The following is a 16,530-nucleotide window of genomic DNA, read 5'->3' on the forward strand; positions in this document are numbered from 1 at the left end:
TGTGTGTGCGTGTGTGTGTGTGTGTGTGTGTGCGTGTGTGTGTGTGTGTGCGTGTGTGCGTGTGTGTGTGCGTGTGTGTGTGTGTGTGTGTGTGTGTGTGTGTGTGTGTGTGTGCGTGTGTGTGTGCGTGTGTGTGTGTGTGTGCGTGCGTGTGTGTGTGTGTGTGTGTGTGGAGGAGGAGGAGCTTGCCCGCCCTTCCCTTAGGAGAACCACGAGCGGATGAGCGCGACAGCGTACCGGCTCAACTACGAGTGCGTGTACGGAGAGAGCAACCCGGACGCCATCTGGGTGAGCCGGCAGGTCCGCCGCACTTCGGCTACACCTCTCGGCTACACCTCTCGGCTACACCGCTCGGCTACACCTCTCGGCTGCATCTCACGCCATCTGGAGAGCCGGCAGCCATGTCCAGGACCCGTCCATGACGTGTCCGAGACACGTCCCTAGGTCTGCATGACCTTCGAGGAGCTTCTCGCCATCCTCATCCACGAGGCGAGATCGCCCGAGATCGCCCGAGATGAACCGAGATCGCCCGAGACGACCCGAGACGAGCCGAGATGAGCCGAGACGACCCGAGATGACCCGAGATCGCCCGAGATGACCCGAGGTCGCCCGAGATGAGACGAGATCGCCCAAGACGACCCGAGATGACCCCAGATGAGCCGAGATGAGCCGAGATGAGCCGAGATGAGCCGAGATGAGCCGAGATGAGACGCGATGAGCCGAGATCTAGGCGCTGCACGACACGGTGCTGGTGGATGGAGAGTTTCTCTCTGGCGACGAGGCGCGCCGCCCTAGACGCGGAAAGCTACGCATTCCGAATACATGCGCATTCCTGTATCCAGAAAGAGCTCGAGAGGACACGTACTCCGCTGTATTCGGCCGCATTCCGCTGCACTCTCTGTGCTCGTAGCCCGTGTGTGCGCACGGTGCTCCCATAATACTCTGCACATTTGTCCTTCCCGACTTGTCAAGATCACGCACACGACAGCCGAGAACAGGCAGACGACGACAGTCGGACAGCACACTGGGTCCCACGAGGGCGAAAGTGATAGCGGCTCTATGGTGTGAGCTCTAGCTAGTGAGCCCAACGCAGGGTAGTGGTATGTTTCACAAGTGTCACCTGCCGTAGGAGCACGAGTGCATGTTCTTGCTCGGCGACCGCACTTACTGGTGACACGGCCGACGTACCTCGCGGGAGGAAGGGAGGGAGTCCTCCTCCCCTACCACCTCCCCCCTCCCCCCTCCGAACCGTCGTGCGCGCTGCGCTCTCCTCTCCTCTCGCTCTCTAGTTGCATCCTCTGCCGCCAACGACCGGCGACACCTCTACCTACCGGCGCCGTCTCCTGCAGACCCCCCCCCAACCGCCGCCGCCGCCGCCGCCCCTTTCCCCAGCTGCCGAGCTCCTCTGTACACCCCCTGTATTCTGAGTACGCAGGCGCAGCCATGGCGCGCCTCTCTTATCCGTCTGTAGCATATGTGACCACTGCTACGATGCATGCGACACACGCGAACCCCTCCTGGTTTCGCGTGACTCGTCCGAGGCTGGACCGAGCATGCGCCACGCCACGGCATCATCTCCGACATCTCCGCCATGAACCAGCCGCTGGGTGGGATTCGCCTTCCTGCGGAAACCGGGGAAAAATTTCTATAGACGCTGTTGAGCAGTACCGCATTGTGACCTGTGATCGACCGCATCTCTCGCTGTGTGTATGTCACTCGTTTTTCCGTTAGTGCATTTTGTGGACTGTGTGTACCTGTTGTCGACCTGCGTGAACGCGTGTGTGCTGTGAATGAGAATGACTGTGTGTTAGACGCGCGTGCTACCTCTCGTGCCTGCTGCGCGCGGCCCCGGTGGAAACACAAAACGGACACCTCTACTAAGAGATGGGTAAAAAGGAACAGGTCCCGCCCGTGCGATCTTTGTGCAAGGTTCTTTTTGTGGTCGGCCTCGGCGACTAGCCGGGGTCCTCCTCCCGATGGAGGACTAGCACTAGCCGTCTTCCACATGGTCCCTCGGGTCCCTGCGGTGCTCCTAATAATTGGTGTGTAAACCCGGTATCAATTGATTTGTCTTTGTCTAGGTAGGTAGGTAGGTAGAAAGGTGAAGAACAGCCAGGCTCGGACTGGACACCAAGACTCTCAGAAAAAAAAGCCTCGCACGGCGTGTCTATGCCCGCGCCCAGGCCTATTTCCGCTGTGTTTGGCCCAACCCTCTTCGGCAGCCTTTCCCCGCCCCGTCGCCCGCGCGGTGCCACTCCCTTTCCGCGCGCGGCGCCCAGGCCACGGACGGCCCGCCCGGACCACCCCCAAACAGGCACGGCCGATCGCGCAGGTGCTCCGCCGCTGCCTCGTGGCGAGATGCGAACCAGCAAGAAGAAGGAGGACAGCGAAACGAGTGGCTTGAGCGCAACGAGGCAGCGCTTCGTCGACATCTCGCGCTCCGTTCTCTTCATCCAGGCCCGCTTCCGCCACGTCAAGACGGTCTTCCGCGACTTTGGCCCAAGCGTTTTCTGCAACCGCATGGGTGACCCGTGCGACCATGGGGACATCGTCTTTCTCTCGGATCGCGCGGCCAAGTACATCGTCCTGTCCGAGACGTCCTCCACGGGCCTCCTCTCCAAGTTTGTCGAGGGCTTCTGGGGCGTGAGCAAGCCGGAGGTTCTGATCTCGGTCACAGGCGGCGCGCGCGACTTTGAGCTCTCGCCGCCGCTCGCACGTGCCTTCAAGAGCGGGCTCGTCGAGGCGGCGACGTCGTCGCGGGGGTGGATCGTGACGGGCGGCACCGACACCGGCGTGATGAAGCTCGTCGGGGACGCCTGCCTCGAGTCGCACCTCTCCGTGCCCGTCATCGGCATCGCGCCGTGCGCCGCCTCTCGGGGGGGGGGAGGCGCGGTGCGGCGGTCGAGCACCCGCCCCCTTCACACGGCGCCGCGCTGTGACTAGGTACGGCGCCACAAACGGCAACGACAAGCTGGCTGGCCAGTTCCGGCGCGTGGTGTACACCAACGTGCCCTCGCCCTCCAAGGACGGCGCACCGCTGAATGGCGGGCACACTCACTTCCTCCTAGTCGACAGCGGGCTGGCGGGGCGCGGCGCGTGGGGAACAGAGATCAAGCTGCGCTCGCGGCTGGAGAACTTCTACGTGGAGCGCAAGGGCGTCCCGAGGGTGGTCCTCGTGGTCAACGGCGGGCCGGGCACCATGGAGACCGTCCTCGAGGCGGCTCGCGCCTCGTCCCCCATCGTTGTGATTGCCGACTCGGGCGGCGCCGCAAGCGCAATCTCGCGGTACTGCAGCATCTCGCGGGACGCTGGGCGGACGCACAGGGAGTCGATGGCGGGCCTCGCAAAGGACTTCCCCGCCTATGCCAACGACAGGATGGCCGATAAGCTCCTCGAGCTCTCTCAGCTCAACGACGACTGTGGCGGCGAGCTCGCGCCTCCCCCCCCCCCCCCCTCGCCCGCCCCCGCCCCCCTCACGCCGCCGCTGCTGCTCCTGCTGCCATAAACAAGACGACCAGCGACACACCACCGATAGGCAAGCTCGTCACGCTCTTCCGGCTCAAGCAAGGCGACTTCTCCGGCTCCGCGGCGGGCTGCGACATGTCCACATCGCTGCTCGAGGCCATCACCAAGCTCTGGCTCTCCTCCCCCGCCGACGACGCACTCTCGGCCGAGTCATCCTTGCTGAGACGGGGGACCGAAGCGAGGAGCAGCGACGGCAGCGAGCCCTCCTCCTCGAGGGGCCACCCGCACTCGCTCGGCAACTCGCGTAACAATTCGTGGACCAGCATGGACCAGTTCAACCCGAACCGGATGCGCTCGCGCCGCAAGCGTGCCATCCTGCTGGCGGTGCGTTGGGACCGGCGACCGCTCTCTGCAACGAGTCCGCCCCCATCCCCGCCGCCGGCGCCTGCTGAGCCTCCCTTCCGCCCGCGGCGTAGGCCCGACATCCTCGAGCGGATCCTGCAGCAGCAGCAGGAGACGGCGGGCGAGAGTGGCTGGAGCGAGGCGCACACCGCGGCGCTGCAGTTTGCCCTCTCCCTCCACAAGCCAGGCGTGATCAAGCACCTCCTCGAGGCGTCGCAGCAGACCATCTCGCTCAAGGACGTCAACCTCCTGGATCTCTACGGCAACGTCGACGGGCTCGGCTACCTCGCCTCGCAGCCCGCGCTGCAGAAGGTCCTCGTCAGCTCGCTCACCGCGCCCCCGCCCGCCCGGAAGGGAAAGAAGGCGCGCTCGCGGCCGCACGACACGTACAAGGATTCGATCGCACCGTGGTTGGGTTCCACCTTCGCCGTCGAGCTGCAGCGCGACGCGGACCTGTCCAGCGAGCCGACGTACGCGCAGCTCTTTTACTGGGCGGTCCTCTCCGGCGACTGGGCGATGGCGCGCCTCTTTTGGAGCCGCTGCTCGGACCCGACTCGGACGGCGCTCGTCGGGTCGCACATCTGCCGCCGCATGGTGGCGCACGGCGTGTCGCAGGCGGCGGCGGTACGCGAGCACGCCACCAAGCTCGAGGAGATGGCCATCGGCATCATCGACGCCGCCGAGACGCCGGCGGAGGCGGCGGCGGTGCTCGCGCACAAGGACGGCAAGATGTCGGTCCTCGACCTCGCGCTCAAGTTCGAGATGAAGCGCTTCCTCACCAACCCAAACTGCCGCGCCATCATGGACAAGTGGTGGTCCAACGGCGACAGCGGCGGCGGCGGCGGCGGCGGCGGCGGCGGCGGCGGCGTCTCTCCCGCTGCGGAGGTTGGCTCGCTGCGGCTGCTGATGCACGCCGTGCTGCCCTTCACCAACCCGTACTACATCGCGATGGCCCGCGAGGCGGTCGCCTCGTGCCTGGGCCGCCGCAGCCCCAACGAGTCCGGGCCCAAGCTGCACAGCGGGTTGACGAGGGAGGCATCGGCTCTCCTCAACAGGGCGCGGGCGACCATCGCAGGCATGGACTCGATGAGGATCGGGCAGGCGGAGCGCGAGCATGCCCTCAAAGACCCGCCCCTGACCGCGTCGCCGACAGCCGGCTCCCGCAAGTTTACGACGATAAGCGGGGCCGTGCAGGCCGTGCAGGTCGCGGCGCGCTTCTCCAACTCGACCGAGCGGAGCGCGAGCAAGGAGGAGGATGCCAAAGAGGCGGCAGCCGTCATGGCATCACCGACCTCCTTCTCGGCCGCCACGCCAGCCGCTCTGGCCGGCACAAAGCCGCTGGGCCGACCTTTGGTTCATACGAGTCGGTCCGCCTCTGCCACCCCAGGTGGCCCCTCGAGCGAGCGAGCGCGAGCAATCATCGCGACGCAACGGAACCTCCGAGACCGGGCACACGACAAGCGTAGCGAGGCGAAGCGGACGCAGGAAAACGGCTTCTACTCGGTCCCGGGCGTCGTTTCCATCCTTCGGCTCGCCTCGCACTTCGCCTTCCTCGCGCTATACGCGCACACGCTCTCCCAGCTCGACCCGTCGGGAGGGGCTCTGGGCGATAGCCCGGGAGAGGGCGCCTTCGGAGGGGCTGAGCAGAGGCCGCCGCTCTCCCGCAGCGAGGCGAGCTTCCTGCTGTGGGCCGTCTCCATCACGCTCGACGACGTCGTCAACGACTTTGACCCGGACCTCGAGAACATGGTGCCCCTCGCGTGCTCGCGTGCTACACACACACGCACGCACGCACGCACATACACACACACGCACGCACGCATGCACGCACGCACGCACACACGCACACTTCTCGCGCACACAGGATAGCACAACTTCTCCGCTGTCCTCGCGCCGCAGGAGCCCGCCAGCGGGACAGTCGCGAAGATCGGCGACGCGCTGCTCTTCGTCGCCGCGCTCGCTCGCGCTGGGCCCGGCCCGTGGTCTCGCTCGCGCTACGAGGTCTACGCCGCGCTCCTCTCGGTCACCGTCATCCCCGTCACGCTCCGGCTCGCACAGCTCTCTGGGGCTGGCTGCGCGCAGCGAGAGCCGCCCTCTCACCCACGGCCGTGTGCGTTTGCCCGCAGGCTCGTCGAGTACCGGGCCGCTCTCTCGCCCAAGATCGGCGTCCTCTTCATCATCATCAAGAAGATGTCTGCCGACCTGCTCGTCTTCGCCGAGATCTTCGCCGTCGTCCTCGTCGGCTTCGCTCTCGCCTTCGTCGGCGTCTTTCAGATGCACCCGCCCGCCGACGCCGGCCGGCGATCCCTCGGCATGGCGAGCTCCGACGAGCTGCTCTTCGGCGCCTCGGAGCTCGACGACGTCTTCGGCCCAAAATCGCCGATCATGACCCCCTTCTGGCGGGCTCCGCTCTTGCCTCCGCCCCTCCGCCTCGGCCACCCCGACCCGCCACCCCGTTCCTCCGCAGGGCCGTCTTTGGCGCCTTCGAGGTGGACGACCTCATCGACGTGCCGGCGATGTACCCCTTCCTCCTCTGGACGTATGTGAGCGCGAGCTGTTTGCGCGGGCGGCCGGCCGCGAGACCCGCAGCTCACAGAAGGCCGCTTCCCGCCCCCGTCAGGTGCTCGTCAGCTCGGTCGTCATGGTCAACCTGCTCGTCGCTATGTTCTCCGACACGTACACAAAGGCCGCGCGCCGTCGCCCGTGCGCGGCGCCGAGTTCCGGTACGCTGGCCTCAGGCTCGTGTGTCTCAACAGGTCTTCTCGGGGGCCGAGGAGGAGTTCCGCTACCAGCGCTACCAGCGCATTTTCCTCTGCAAGCACGTCTTCAACCCGATCCCGCCCCCCTTCAACATGCCCATCCACGTATTCGCCATGCTGCGCCTGTGCTCGGGCCTCCTCTCGCGCGCATGCTCGGGCCTACTCCCGCGCAGCGAGCAAGCGACCTCCCGCGGCTTGGAGGGCGTCACCCCGGAACCCTCTCTCTCTCTTCGACGCTCGAGCGCCTCGCAGCACGCGTGGTACGGGACAGATGCGGACGGGGGCCTAGACCAGGCCCCCCTGCCCGCCGAGGCCAAGCGGCTGCAGAAGCGCTTCTCGGACGGCGAGGCCGCCAAGCGGAGGTGTGCTGCCCCATCTTCCCGTGTAGAGGCCCCGCCCTTCCTCCAGCCTGCGCACATCTCTCCCTCGCCGCCCTATCGGCGCAGGCAAGACGACCTGCTCACCGAGATCCGCGCCGTGGTGCAGAGCGGCACCGCGGAGCAGCGCCGCCGGCTGGAGGCGCCGCCCGCGGCCTGGCCACCAGTAGCCACCTAGTTTGCTCAGCGAGGGAGGGCCGAGGCTGCGGCCCTAGCCGCCTCGCTCGTGCCTGCTCACCTCCACTCGCGGCCCGCGCAACCAGGCGCTCGGCGACCAGATCCGGGGCACGCAGCAGTCGCACGCGGAGGACCTCCGGCGCATCAAGAACGAGCTGCGCGGCGAAGAAAGCGGTCTCGCCGGCAGCAGTGATCGTCGCAGCAACTGCAGTGTTAGCAGCGACATCACCCCGCCGCTGCCTTCGCCAAAGGCGCCCTCTACGTTTCCCGCTCCGAGCCCCCTCTCTGAGCCTCTCGCGCTGCCAACGGCGGCCGACTTGGCGCTGGACCTGGGAGAGGTGAGCAACGACAGGCCGGATAGCGCCGCCGCCAGCTCGACCGCCAACCACGCTGCAGTCGACACCCCGGACGCGCCGCCGCTTCTAGCGGGCGACAACAGCCTCGAGACACGCCGGGCGAAGCACAAGCGAGGATTCGCTGCGAAGCTCAAGCTGTCTGGGCGGTAGTCACGCCGCGAGCTACCAGACGGACCGCCGCCTTAGGAGGGCGAGGTCGGGAGAACCCGAAAGGGCAGTGGGCGCGGGGCGCGGAGCGAGACTCTCTTGGTACAGCTGTCGTGCGCCGCGGGAATGCCCCATGTGGGGCCAGGAAGGGGGGAGCGAGGAGAGGACAGAAGTGGACGAACGCTAAGCTAGTAGCTACGCGGCGGAGGGAGGAGGTGTCCCCTGTGTGTGTGCCATGTGCGTGTGCCAGGCGGCCGGCCATGCCGCCGGCGCACGCAAGAGAGAGAGGGAGAGGGAGGGGGAGAGAGAGAGAGGGAGAGGGAGGGAGGGAGAGAGAGAGAGAGAGAGAGAGAGAGAGTGAGAGAGAAAGAGTGAAGTAATATATCTTTACTTCCAACACCCGGACGTTCCCAGGGCGAGCAGGGTGGATCTGGATGGACACAAGGTTCGACGCACCCCCCGGGACTGGGGAGAGAGGTCCCAGGAAACTGATCGATGCCATCGGCAGGGAGGACGCGTGCGTGAAGCAAAGGAGCGCGGCGAACGCCAGCATCGAGGGGATTGAGAGCGTGATGTAGTGAAGCGACATAAAATCGAGCAGAAAAGCAATGTGACAAGTCCAGCCAGGACACACAAGACAGGTCTTGGACGAGGCGCTGTGGGTGTGGAAGTGTGAACGTCTGCGCTGTGGGGGAGTTATGCCCCGGGAACAGCCCCTCCTGGCCAGAGCACGGGGGTGCGAGGGACACAACACAGTGAAAGGGGGGACTTACTACTGCCCCTAGAGCGCAACTGACGTGATCATGCAAAGGTGTCGAGCTGCTTGATCAGCTCGACAAAGACGGCGCGAGAGGCAGCCTTGGTGAGGATGTCGGCGAGCATCACAGCGCCGGGGAGGTGCTCGACAGAGACGACCTCGCGTGCGACAAGGTCACGGAGGAACTCGGCGGCGCGCAGGATGTGCTTGGTCTTCTTGAATGCGACGGGGTCGAAGGCCATGCCGACGGCGGACTTGGAGTCGCACTTGATGAGACGCTGGGGGCGTCGACAGGGATGCCGAGGTCGATCAGCAGCTCGCGGATGAAGATAACTTCCTTGGCGGCTAGCATGGTGCCGAAGAACTCGGCCTCTCGGCGCTGGAAAGGGTGACGGAGCGCTGCATCTTGGAGAACCAATGAAACAGGCACCCGTAGTAGAAGAACATCCCACCGGAACACTCGAAAACTTGGTCGCCCAGCTCGAGTCGACAAAGCTCTCGAGGCCACGGACGGGATCAGGGCGCATGACAAGAGCGCGGCCAGCGGTGTCGCGCAAGTAGACGAGGACGCGAATCGCAGCCTTAAAGTGCGACGGGCCGGGGTTGGTCATGAAGCGAGCGAGCTGCGAGGCGGAGTAGGCGATGTCGACGCGCGTCATATTCGCAAGCCAAAGGAGCCCGCCGACGATGGCCATGTACGCATCGCGAAATTTGGACATCTCGTCGTACTCGACGGAGCCGAGAACGGGCTGATCGGCGGGAGAGAGCTCGAGGCCTTCCTCAATCGGCGAGTCGAAGTGGCGCGAGCGCGAGCGATCGAAGTACGACTCGAACTTTGCGACGAGGTCGGCGGTGTAGAGGTCCTGAGACAAGGTCAGAGAACGAGCAGCGTGGTTGCGAGTGATGGCGGTGTTTAGGATCCACTCGAGCTCGCCCTTGTCCTCGGTTGGGAAGCGTCGCGAGATGTCGGCAACAAAGCGCGCACGTAAGTTGGGGCAGTTGTCGGCGAGGAGAATGTCGTCGACATAGACGAGAGCCCACAAGACGGTGCCGTCCTTCTCGTAGGTGTAGAGGCAGACGTCGATGGTCGAGCGCACAAAGCCCCACGACACGAGGAAGGAAGAGAGGAGCTGAGCCCATTCGCGACCAGCCTGCTTGAGCCCGTAGAGGCTGCGGCGTAGCTTGCATACGAGCTCTCCGCCGCGGTTGTTGACGCCCCGGGCGGGGCGCGCATGTAGAGATCCTCATCGAGGGCGGCCTGAAGGTAGGCCTGGCGAATGTCGAGGGAGCTGAGGTTGTAGTCACGCGCGGCAGCAATGGCGAGAACGAGCCGGATGGTGAGAGCCTTGACAACAGTGGCGAAGACGCGGTCAAAGTCAACACCAAAGCATGCTTCTGCGTGTTTCCGTCGGCGACGAGGCGTGCCTTGAACTTGTCGATGGACCCGTCGGCCTTCCGCTTGATGGCAAAAACGAAGTGGCAATGCATTACGTTGGCGCTGGCAGGCACGGAGGCGAGAGGAACGAGGTCCCACGTCTTGAGAGCAACGAGGCCGGCGAGCTCCTTGGTCCCCCTCTCGCTCTGCAGCCGCTCGCTCCGTGTCATCGTCGGCCGACTCGCCTGTCACCGCGGCCACCCGAGCGAGCGCGTCGAATTCAGACGCGGCGGCGAGCACGGCGGCGAGGGCTGCCGGGAGGGACGAGCGACGGGTGCCGCGCCGCGCTCGCGGCAGACTGAGGCGGCTCAGCGTGTCGGTCAGCGTGCCGAGCAGTGGCTGTGGTGGCCAGGGCGGCAACCCACCGTCTGCGCCTCCGTAATCTGGCAGGCGGCCGGCCGCGAGGGCATGGCGCCAGACGGTGAGCCCCTCAGTCAGCCGCAGCGTTGATCTCGTAAAGGGCAGGCGGAAATGTTTAGCCTGGTGATGAGCGGATCGATGGCAAGGTTGGGGGCCGTTGTCGACGATACGGCGAGGCTCACGAATGTCCCGGCAAAAAAAGAAAAGAAATACCCTTCCGCCCGCCGAATCTGGGCGCCTTCGTGCCGCGAGCTAGCTCGTGCCGAATCTGGGCGCCTTCGTGCCTTCTCCGCATCGCCTGCTCTGGCTAGCGCTGGCCAGCGCTGATGCCTGAACTGGCTACCTCCGCGGCCGAGCGCGCGGTCCTGACCTGGCTACTTCCGCGGCAGACCTGGCTACTTCCGCGGTCCTCCTGCCCCACGCTCCGCATCGGCCGCAAGCGCTCGTGGCTGCTCTGGCTGCTCTGGCCGACCGCCGGCGTTGCTGCCCAGCCCAGCCCTGACGGCCCAGCCTGGAGGGAGTCAAGGATCTTTCCGGAGCGCTACTCGCCGACGACCGACGTCGTGTCCTTTTCGTCCGCGGCGTGGCCGACGCAGATCTCTCACCCATTCGGGTGGTCAGGGCTATGGCACGGAGAGCCGCAAGATAACTTCCCCGAAGTATATTGTGGCGGCGAATATGGGTGTAAGAATTTATCTGGCTCGGACCCAACGGTACCGTTCCTGTCTGATTCGGGCCCATTACGTTGGCCGCCGAAGGGCGTTGCAGGACTCAACTCGATCGTGCTGCTGCAGCACACGTGCATGCTTGGCGACACGGACGAGGCCAAAAATTGCTACCTCCCGCTCGACCAACCATGGCTAACGCCATCCAACCAAATGGATACACCTTCGAGTCCGCGCATCTTTGAGTCCGCGCGATACACCTTCGTCCGAAAGGCCGGGCCTACTGATAAGTGCATCTGGGGGGGCTTTGATAACTGGGCCTCGACCATGTGCGGACGAGGGAAGAACAACAGCTGGCGGTCGGAAGGTGCCGTTTGCAACCCCATGGGCGTTTGGGTCTCTTACGGTGCCTGGTACCACATGGCGGACTTGCTTTATCCCGAAGACTGCCGATGGACAATCACCACCAGCAGCAACGCCGCGAAATTCATCCGCGAAGTCGAGCCCCGCAAAAACGACCTCTACGAGTCTTACGACTACAGCTTTGAGGTGTGTCAAAAGCGAGGGGACTGCACGCCCGATGACGCTAACTGCATCAACACGTACTCGGCGGTGGCCCTCAGCGACATCGACGCGAAATCGTTGCTTGTATACGGGAGTGAAAACAGTTGGCTCGTGGGAGGTGCAAAATGGGAGGACAAAATACCCTTTCCGCCAGGTCAATACCCAGAGATGGGGTCGGGCCGGATCGAAGCGGTCTATGCAACCGCTGCCAATGGCCCCCATCTCCCGTGCCCGGTTGATGATGCTGGGCAGCAGGTGCCTTGCGGCGTGCCGCCGGCTCAAAGTCCCGGCCAGCCGCTCTTGATTTTTGAGCCAGAGCAGGACCTGGTCATCCACATCTCGCGGCTGAAGGTCAACGCGGTCAAGGCGGTCTCTTCGGCACAGTTCACCGTCGTCGTCGAGGTCACTTTGACCTGGACTAGCAAGTACGCTGTCCACCCTTGCGGCATCGATCTGTACCGCGGCGTCGTCGCTGGCGAGGCCGTCGTCCCGGCAAAAGACTGGTGGAGACCAGTTGTCAAGCCCGACGGCGCCATTTCTAGCGAGGAGAGCTTTGTGTCCGGCAACCCGATGCTGCAAGTGCATAGGACGGCGGGCAACGCGACTCACGAGCCGGAGCCCGTCACGCGGCCGTGCACGCAGGAGTCGTGCCCGTGGCGGGCGCAGGTCTACCTGCAGGAGCACGTGGGGCTCGAGATGACATTCGTATCGGACTTCAACCTCAACCGTAACCCTCCCCTCCTCTCCCGCCGCCGCCCCTTCCCCCACCGCACCCAAACGCCTCCCGTTGGCCGTCCGTAGGCTTCCCCTTCGACACGCAGGTCTTGAAAGGGTCCTTCTTCCTCGCGGACAAGTTTGGCCCTGGAATGGCCCGCCGCACCTCGTTCAACTTCGACTCGCCGGGCTTCTCCGACGCTGGGCTCGACGGGGACGACCTCGAGGGAATCTACACCAAGCGCGACTGGACGCCGCGCTTGGCTGTGATCCGGCCGTCCTCTTCGTCCAGCCCGGGCGCCAATTGCCGCAAGCAGCGACTCTCGCACTTGTGCGCCGACTTCGAGATACACCTGGAGCGGGTGGCCGTCGGCAACGTCTTCAGGGTCCTCGTGCCCGCCTTTGTCCAGATGGGCCTGACCACGCTCGCGGCGCTGCAGCCCGCCGCGACGCGGCTGCAGGTGCTCGCGCTGGGCGCTATCGCCACCGCGGCGCTGCTGCAGCCGCGAAGCCTCGGCCTGCCCGCCGACACCGAGGGAGTCCCGTTCGTGATGGCGCTCACCATTTGCCAACTCGCCGTCGTCGGCCTCATGCTCGTCGTCACGGGCTACCAGCTCGTGCTCACCGCCGGAGTCGACCGCCGCACCGCCGAACTCTGCTCCGAGCGCCGCGCCGCCCTCGTTGGCGAGTGGAAGGCGGCCTTCGTGGCGAAGCGGGCGCTCGAGGAGCAGCTTCCCGGCGGCGCGCAGCAGCCGGCGGCGCCCGCAGACGTCTCGCTGAGCCTCACTACCGGCGAGCCGCTCGGGGCGGGCAAGGAGCCAGCTGGCAGCCCGCCGGACGAGCCCGTCTCGCTGCTCACGCGGGCGGTGCTCGCGCTGCCCGCGCTCATGCACCACGCCAGCCAATCTACGCTCCCCAAGCCGACGGATCCAAACGGGGAGGGGTCGATGGGCGGCTCGGACTGGATCCGCGCGGAGGACAAGGCGCTCGTCCGCAAGTCTGCAAAGATCGACGCGTGGATGGCGCTGATGCTGCCCCCGCTCTACATTCTCCTCACTAGCCTGCTGCTGGGCTTGTACTGGAGCGGCGCCATGGACCGGTGAGAGAGTGCCAGCTCCTCTCTCCGCGCGGAACAGCGGGCTCTTCTCCACGTTGCCAGTCCTTTAGTTCTCGGGCTTGGCCGCTGGAGAGCGCTACTAGTCGATCGACACAGTCGATTTACCCAGGGTCAAGCCCAAAAGCCCGCGCGCGATCTCTCTAGTCTGTCTAGGTACGAATAGAGCTCCGTGTTACGGTGTACGGTTTTACTCTCTGTACCCCCACTCTGTAGGTGCGTATACCCCCTCTCCCCTCTGTACAGTTACTATTTCACGAGCTCAAGAGAGAGCTCAAGAGAGAAGCCGCTCATTTACACAGTGCTTTCTCACCGTTTCACGGCTTCTGCAATGCCGCTACGCTCTACGCAGGCCGCTCGACCCACGACGCACCGCACGAGCATCCAGCAGCAGCACGGCAATCCTGGCGAGGTTGACACTCAGGGTGCATCCACATTTGCTCCCGCCCGCCCGCCGCAGGGATGTCTAGACAGCTTGTGTCTCTTCAGCTCGTGGGGTGTCATGCACGAGCGTCTCAAGCGGCTTGAGGACGACCTCAACGCCGTCTGCCTCTGGAAGGACGATGGCGTCAGCTGCAGGCCCCTCGGGCTCTGCAGCATCTTCACGCGCTCAGCCGAACGGTGCATCGCGCTCCAGGAGCGCGACTGGGCGGAGCAGTTCTGCACCACGCAGCTGCCTGGGGTTGCCAAGGCCAGGGCGGTCGCACTCGAGGACGCCACCATCACCACCGCCACCGCAGAAGCCGCGTACACTTCGAGGTGTGCATCACGCACAGGCTCGACTCGGCCGAGGTGACGGCCGCTCTTGCCGACCTCGAGGCGGCTGAGGCGGCGGAGGAGCGCGCCCGTGCGCCTGTCAACTTCCCGAAGAGCTACGCGTTCTCCAAGAACGGCACTCACCTGTACGCCCACACGTTGCGGGGTGGCACGGCACGAAGCCGGAGAACGCGACCATCTCGGAGAACTTCTACAACACGATCGCGCAGGCGCTCACGGCCGACAACAAGCCTGACCCCAACGGCTGTGGGCGCGTCAAGCTCTACGACTGGATCCGCAAGCGACGCCCTGACCTCCTACCCGTCGCTCGCCTCATCATGGGCACGCCCAGCTTCATCCGCCTCGTCAAGGCCGAGGGCGCCTTGCGGCTGCCATCCGCCGACGGCGATGACCTGGGCTTCTCCGCCGCCGATTGGGACCCGCTCTCCCTCGAGTGCCCCGACTACAACGACCCCAGCTACGCCAAGTCCGCCTGCGGGGTCATCCAGGGACGTGCGCTGTCCACCATCCTCAGCGTCTGCTTCCTCCACGAGATGCATCTGCCACGCCACGACAACCCGACCATGCGCCTCATCGGTTTTGCGGACGACATCTGCCAGAACGACGAGCCCTCGCGCGCCGTCGCCGCCTACTCCGGACCAAAGGGCCTCCTCGAGGCGCAGATGAAGGGAGCGAGCGTCTTCGACGGCGTCAGCAAGTCGCTCGTCTACTCGCCCGAGGGCGACCTCTCGTGCGCGCCGGGCTGGCTCCGGGGCTCGCCCGCGCACCGCGACAAGGAGGGCAAACCCACGGGGCGAGTGGACTGCTTCAAGGCCGTCGGCACCTTCTTTGGTGACCCTGAAGCCTGCAAAAAGGAGCTCACCGCGCACCTCAGGAAGAAGCTCGCGCCGCTCGACGTCATCGACACGATCGTCGACACTGACTGCGTCACGAACACCTCGCAGCTCCGCCTCAACCTCGTCCAACGGATTGCCTGCGCAAAGACCAAGTACATTGCCGGCATCACGCCGCCCAATGTCGCGTGCGAGGCTCTCGAGTTTGCACAACCGCATCCGCAAGTCTTTTGAGAGCATTGCTCGCGCCGACGCCTCGCCCCAGGCGCTCCGCAACCTCGCGTGGCTCCAGGCGCAGCTGCCGACCGAGATGGGCGGGTGCAACATCGACACCGCCTTCTCGCGAGCCGACAGCGACTTCTCCATGTCGCTCCTCAAGAACTGGCGCACCCTCGTCGCCCACAACCCCGACTTCGCCCTCGACGAGGCAGGTGCGTCCAAGTACCCCGCCATCGCCGCAGCTATCGCCACCTACGAGTCCGCCCTCTCGGACTGGAAGGAGGTGTGCGAGAAGCGCACCGCCCGCGACAAAAACAAGTACTACACCGTCCGCGGCGGCTACCTGACTGAGTTCTACCCCAAGAGCGTCCCGCTCCCCGAGCCCGAGTCCCTTCCAGCTACCGACGCGATTCTCAATGGCACTTGCAAATCCACGTACCCGCGGCCGCGGGCGCTCGCTGCCATCAAGAATCACAAGGACTGGTTCGCGCACCAGGAGCTCGTCAAGGCGCGGGATGTGCACGTCAAGAACAACCCGTCCCTCGGAGACAGCGCCGTCAAGACCGACCTCGTTGTACGCGCCGGTCGTGCACGGTGACAAGGAGAAACCGGAGCTCACCCGGCAGTACAACGAGGGGTACAAGACCAACCTCGCAGAACCCCATGCAGGGTCACTCTCTCATCTCCACGCTACAGCTCACGATAGCCGCGGCGAGTTCTTCTGCCATTGCGAGTGCCTCGGCTGCCCTCTTGGCTGCCTCCGCCGCCCTCGCGTTTGCCTCTCGCGAATCCGCCGCACATACTCCGCCGCCTCCGCGATCTTGCCGGCCTGTACGAGTGAGGACTTGTAGCGGTTCTCTGGCGGCCGGTGACCCAGCCATGCGCAAACTGATCCATCGAGTTGGTTGGTGACATCCTACAAGCATTACAAGCTACGGTAGGTAGTCAAGGGCGGGATGGAAGGACAGCATAGGCCGGAGAGCACAGCCTGCTCCAGGAGGTGGTCGCATTGCAGCTTGGTCGCGTCGACGAGCACACCTGTGTTTTGGGGGTTTCTCTGTACTCTGCCGAACTGCCGATTCGTGTTTTGCCGATTTGCGGGGTTTTTGCTTTTTGGATTTCTTGATTCTTTTTTATTTATTTCGAGAAAACACCACAGCACACATGGGTGTCCTACCGTTATAATTCCTTATGCCTAGATACCCACCCTGGAAAACCAAGATCAGGCGCTAATAAATACTCTAGTGTGCGGCCCGCTCGCGGCGCCCCGCGGGGCGCGTCCACCGTCAGCGCTTGCCAAAGATGGCCACGTAGAGCAGCGGAAGGTGGTATATAATCAGCCCGAGCGCAAAGAGCGCCACCACAGGGAGGCCGTACTTGAACGAGGCCGGCAACGCGGGGTCCGCCGC

General features: G+C 64.9%; 2 protein-coding genes across 2 annotated transcripts in view; both read left to right on the plus strand.

Annotated features, from left to right (window-relative positions):
- The window catches only part of EMIHUDRAFT_441526 (hypothetical protein), a 4,642-nt gene extending 2,826 nt beyond the window's left edge, over positions 1 to 1,816 (plus strand). Inside the window, exons 5-8 of the mRNA XM_005785939.1 lie at positions 205 to 300; positions 445 to 489; positions 731 to 781; positions 1,130 to 1,816. Coding sequence (XP_005785996.1) covers positions 205 to 300; positions 445 to 489; positions 731 to 781; positions 1,130 to 1,731 — 794 coding nt within the window. The 3' untranslated portion in view covers positions 1,732 to 1,816. The remainder of the gene's footprint in view (positions 1 to 204; positions 301 to 444; positions 490 to 730; positions 782 to 1,129) is intronic.
- A 542-nt stretch (positions 1,817 to 2,358) lies between these two features.
- EMIHUDRAFT_455760 (hypothetical protein) lies at positions 2,359 to 7,686 on the plus strand (the record flags this gene model as incomplete). The annotated part of the gene is made up of 13 exons (XM_005785940.1): positions 2,359 to 2,861; positions 2,944 to 3,419; positions 3,536 to 4,602; positions 4,753 to 5,220; positions 5,353 to 5,616; positions 5,767 to 5,915; positions 5,994 to 6,266; positions 6,335 to 6,410; positions 6,488 to 6,523; positions 6,606 to 6,731; positions 6,921 to 6,988; positions 7,073 to 7,169; positions 7,267 to 7,686. The coding sequence occupies 13 exons, from the start codon at positions 2,359 to 2,361 to the stop codon at positions 7,684 to 7,686; spliced, it is 4,023 nt and encodes a 1,340-aa protein (XP_005785997.1).
- Between the last annotated feature and the right edge of the window lie 8,844 nt (positions 7,687 to 16,530).

This window comes from Emiliania huxleyi, assembly GCF_000372725.1.
Source record: "Emiliania huxleyi CCMP1516 chromosome Unknown EMIHUscaffold_156, whole genome shotgun sequence".
NCBI lineage: Eukaryota > Haptophyta > Isochrysidales > Noelaerhabdaceae > Emiliania > Emiliania huxleyi.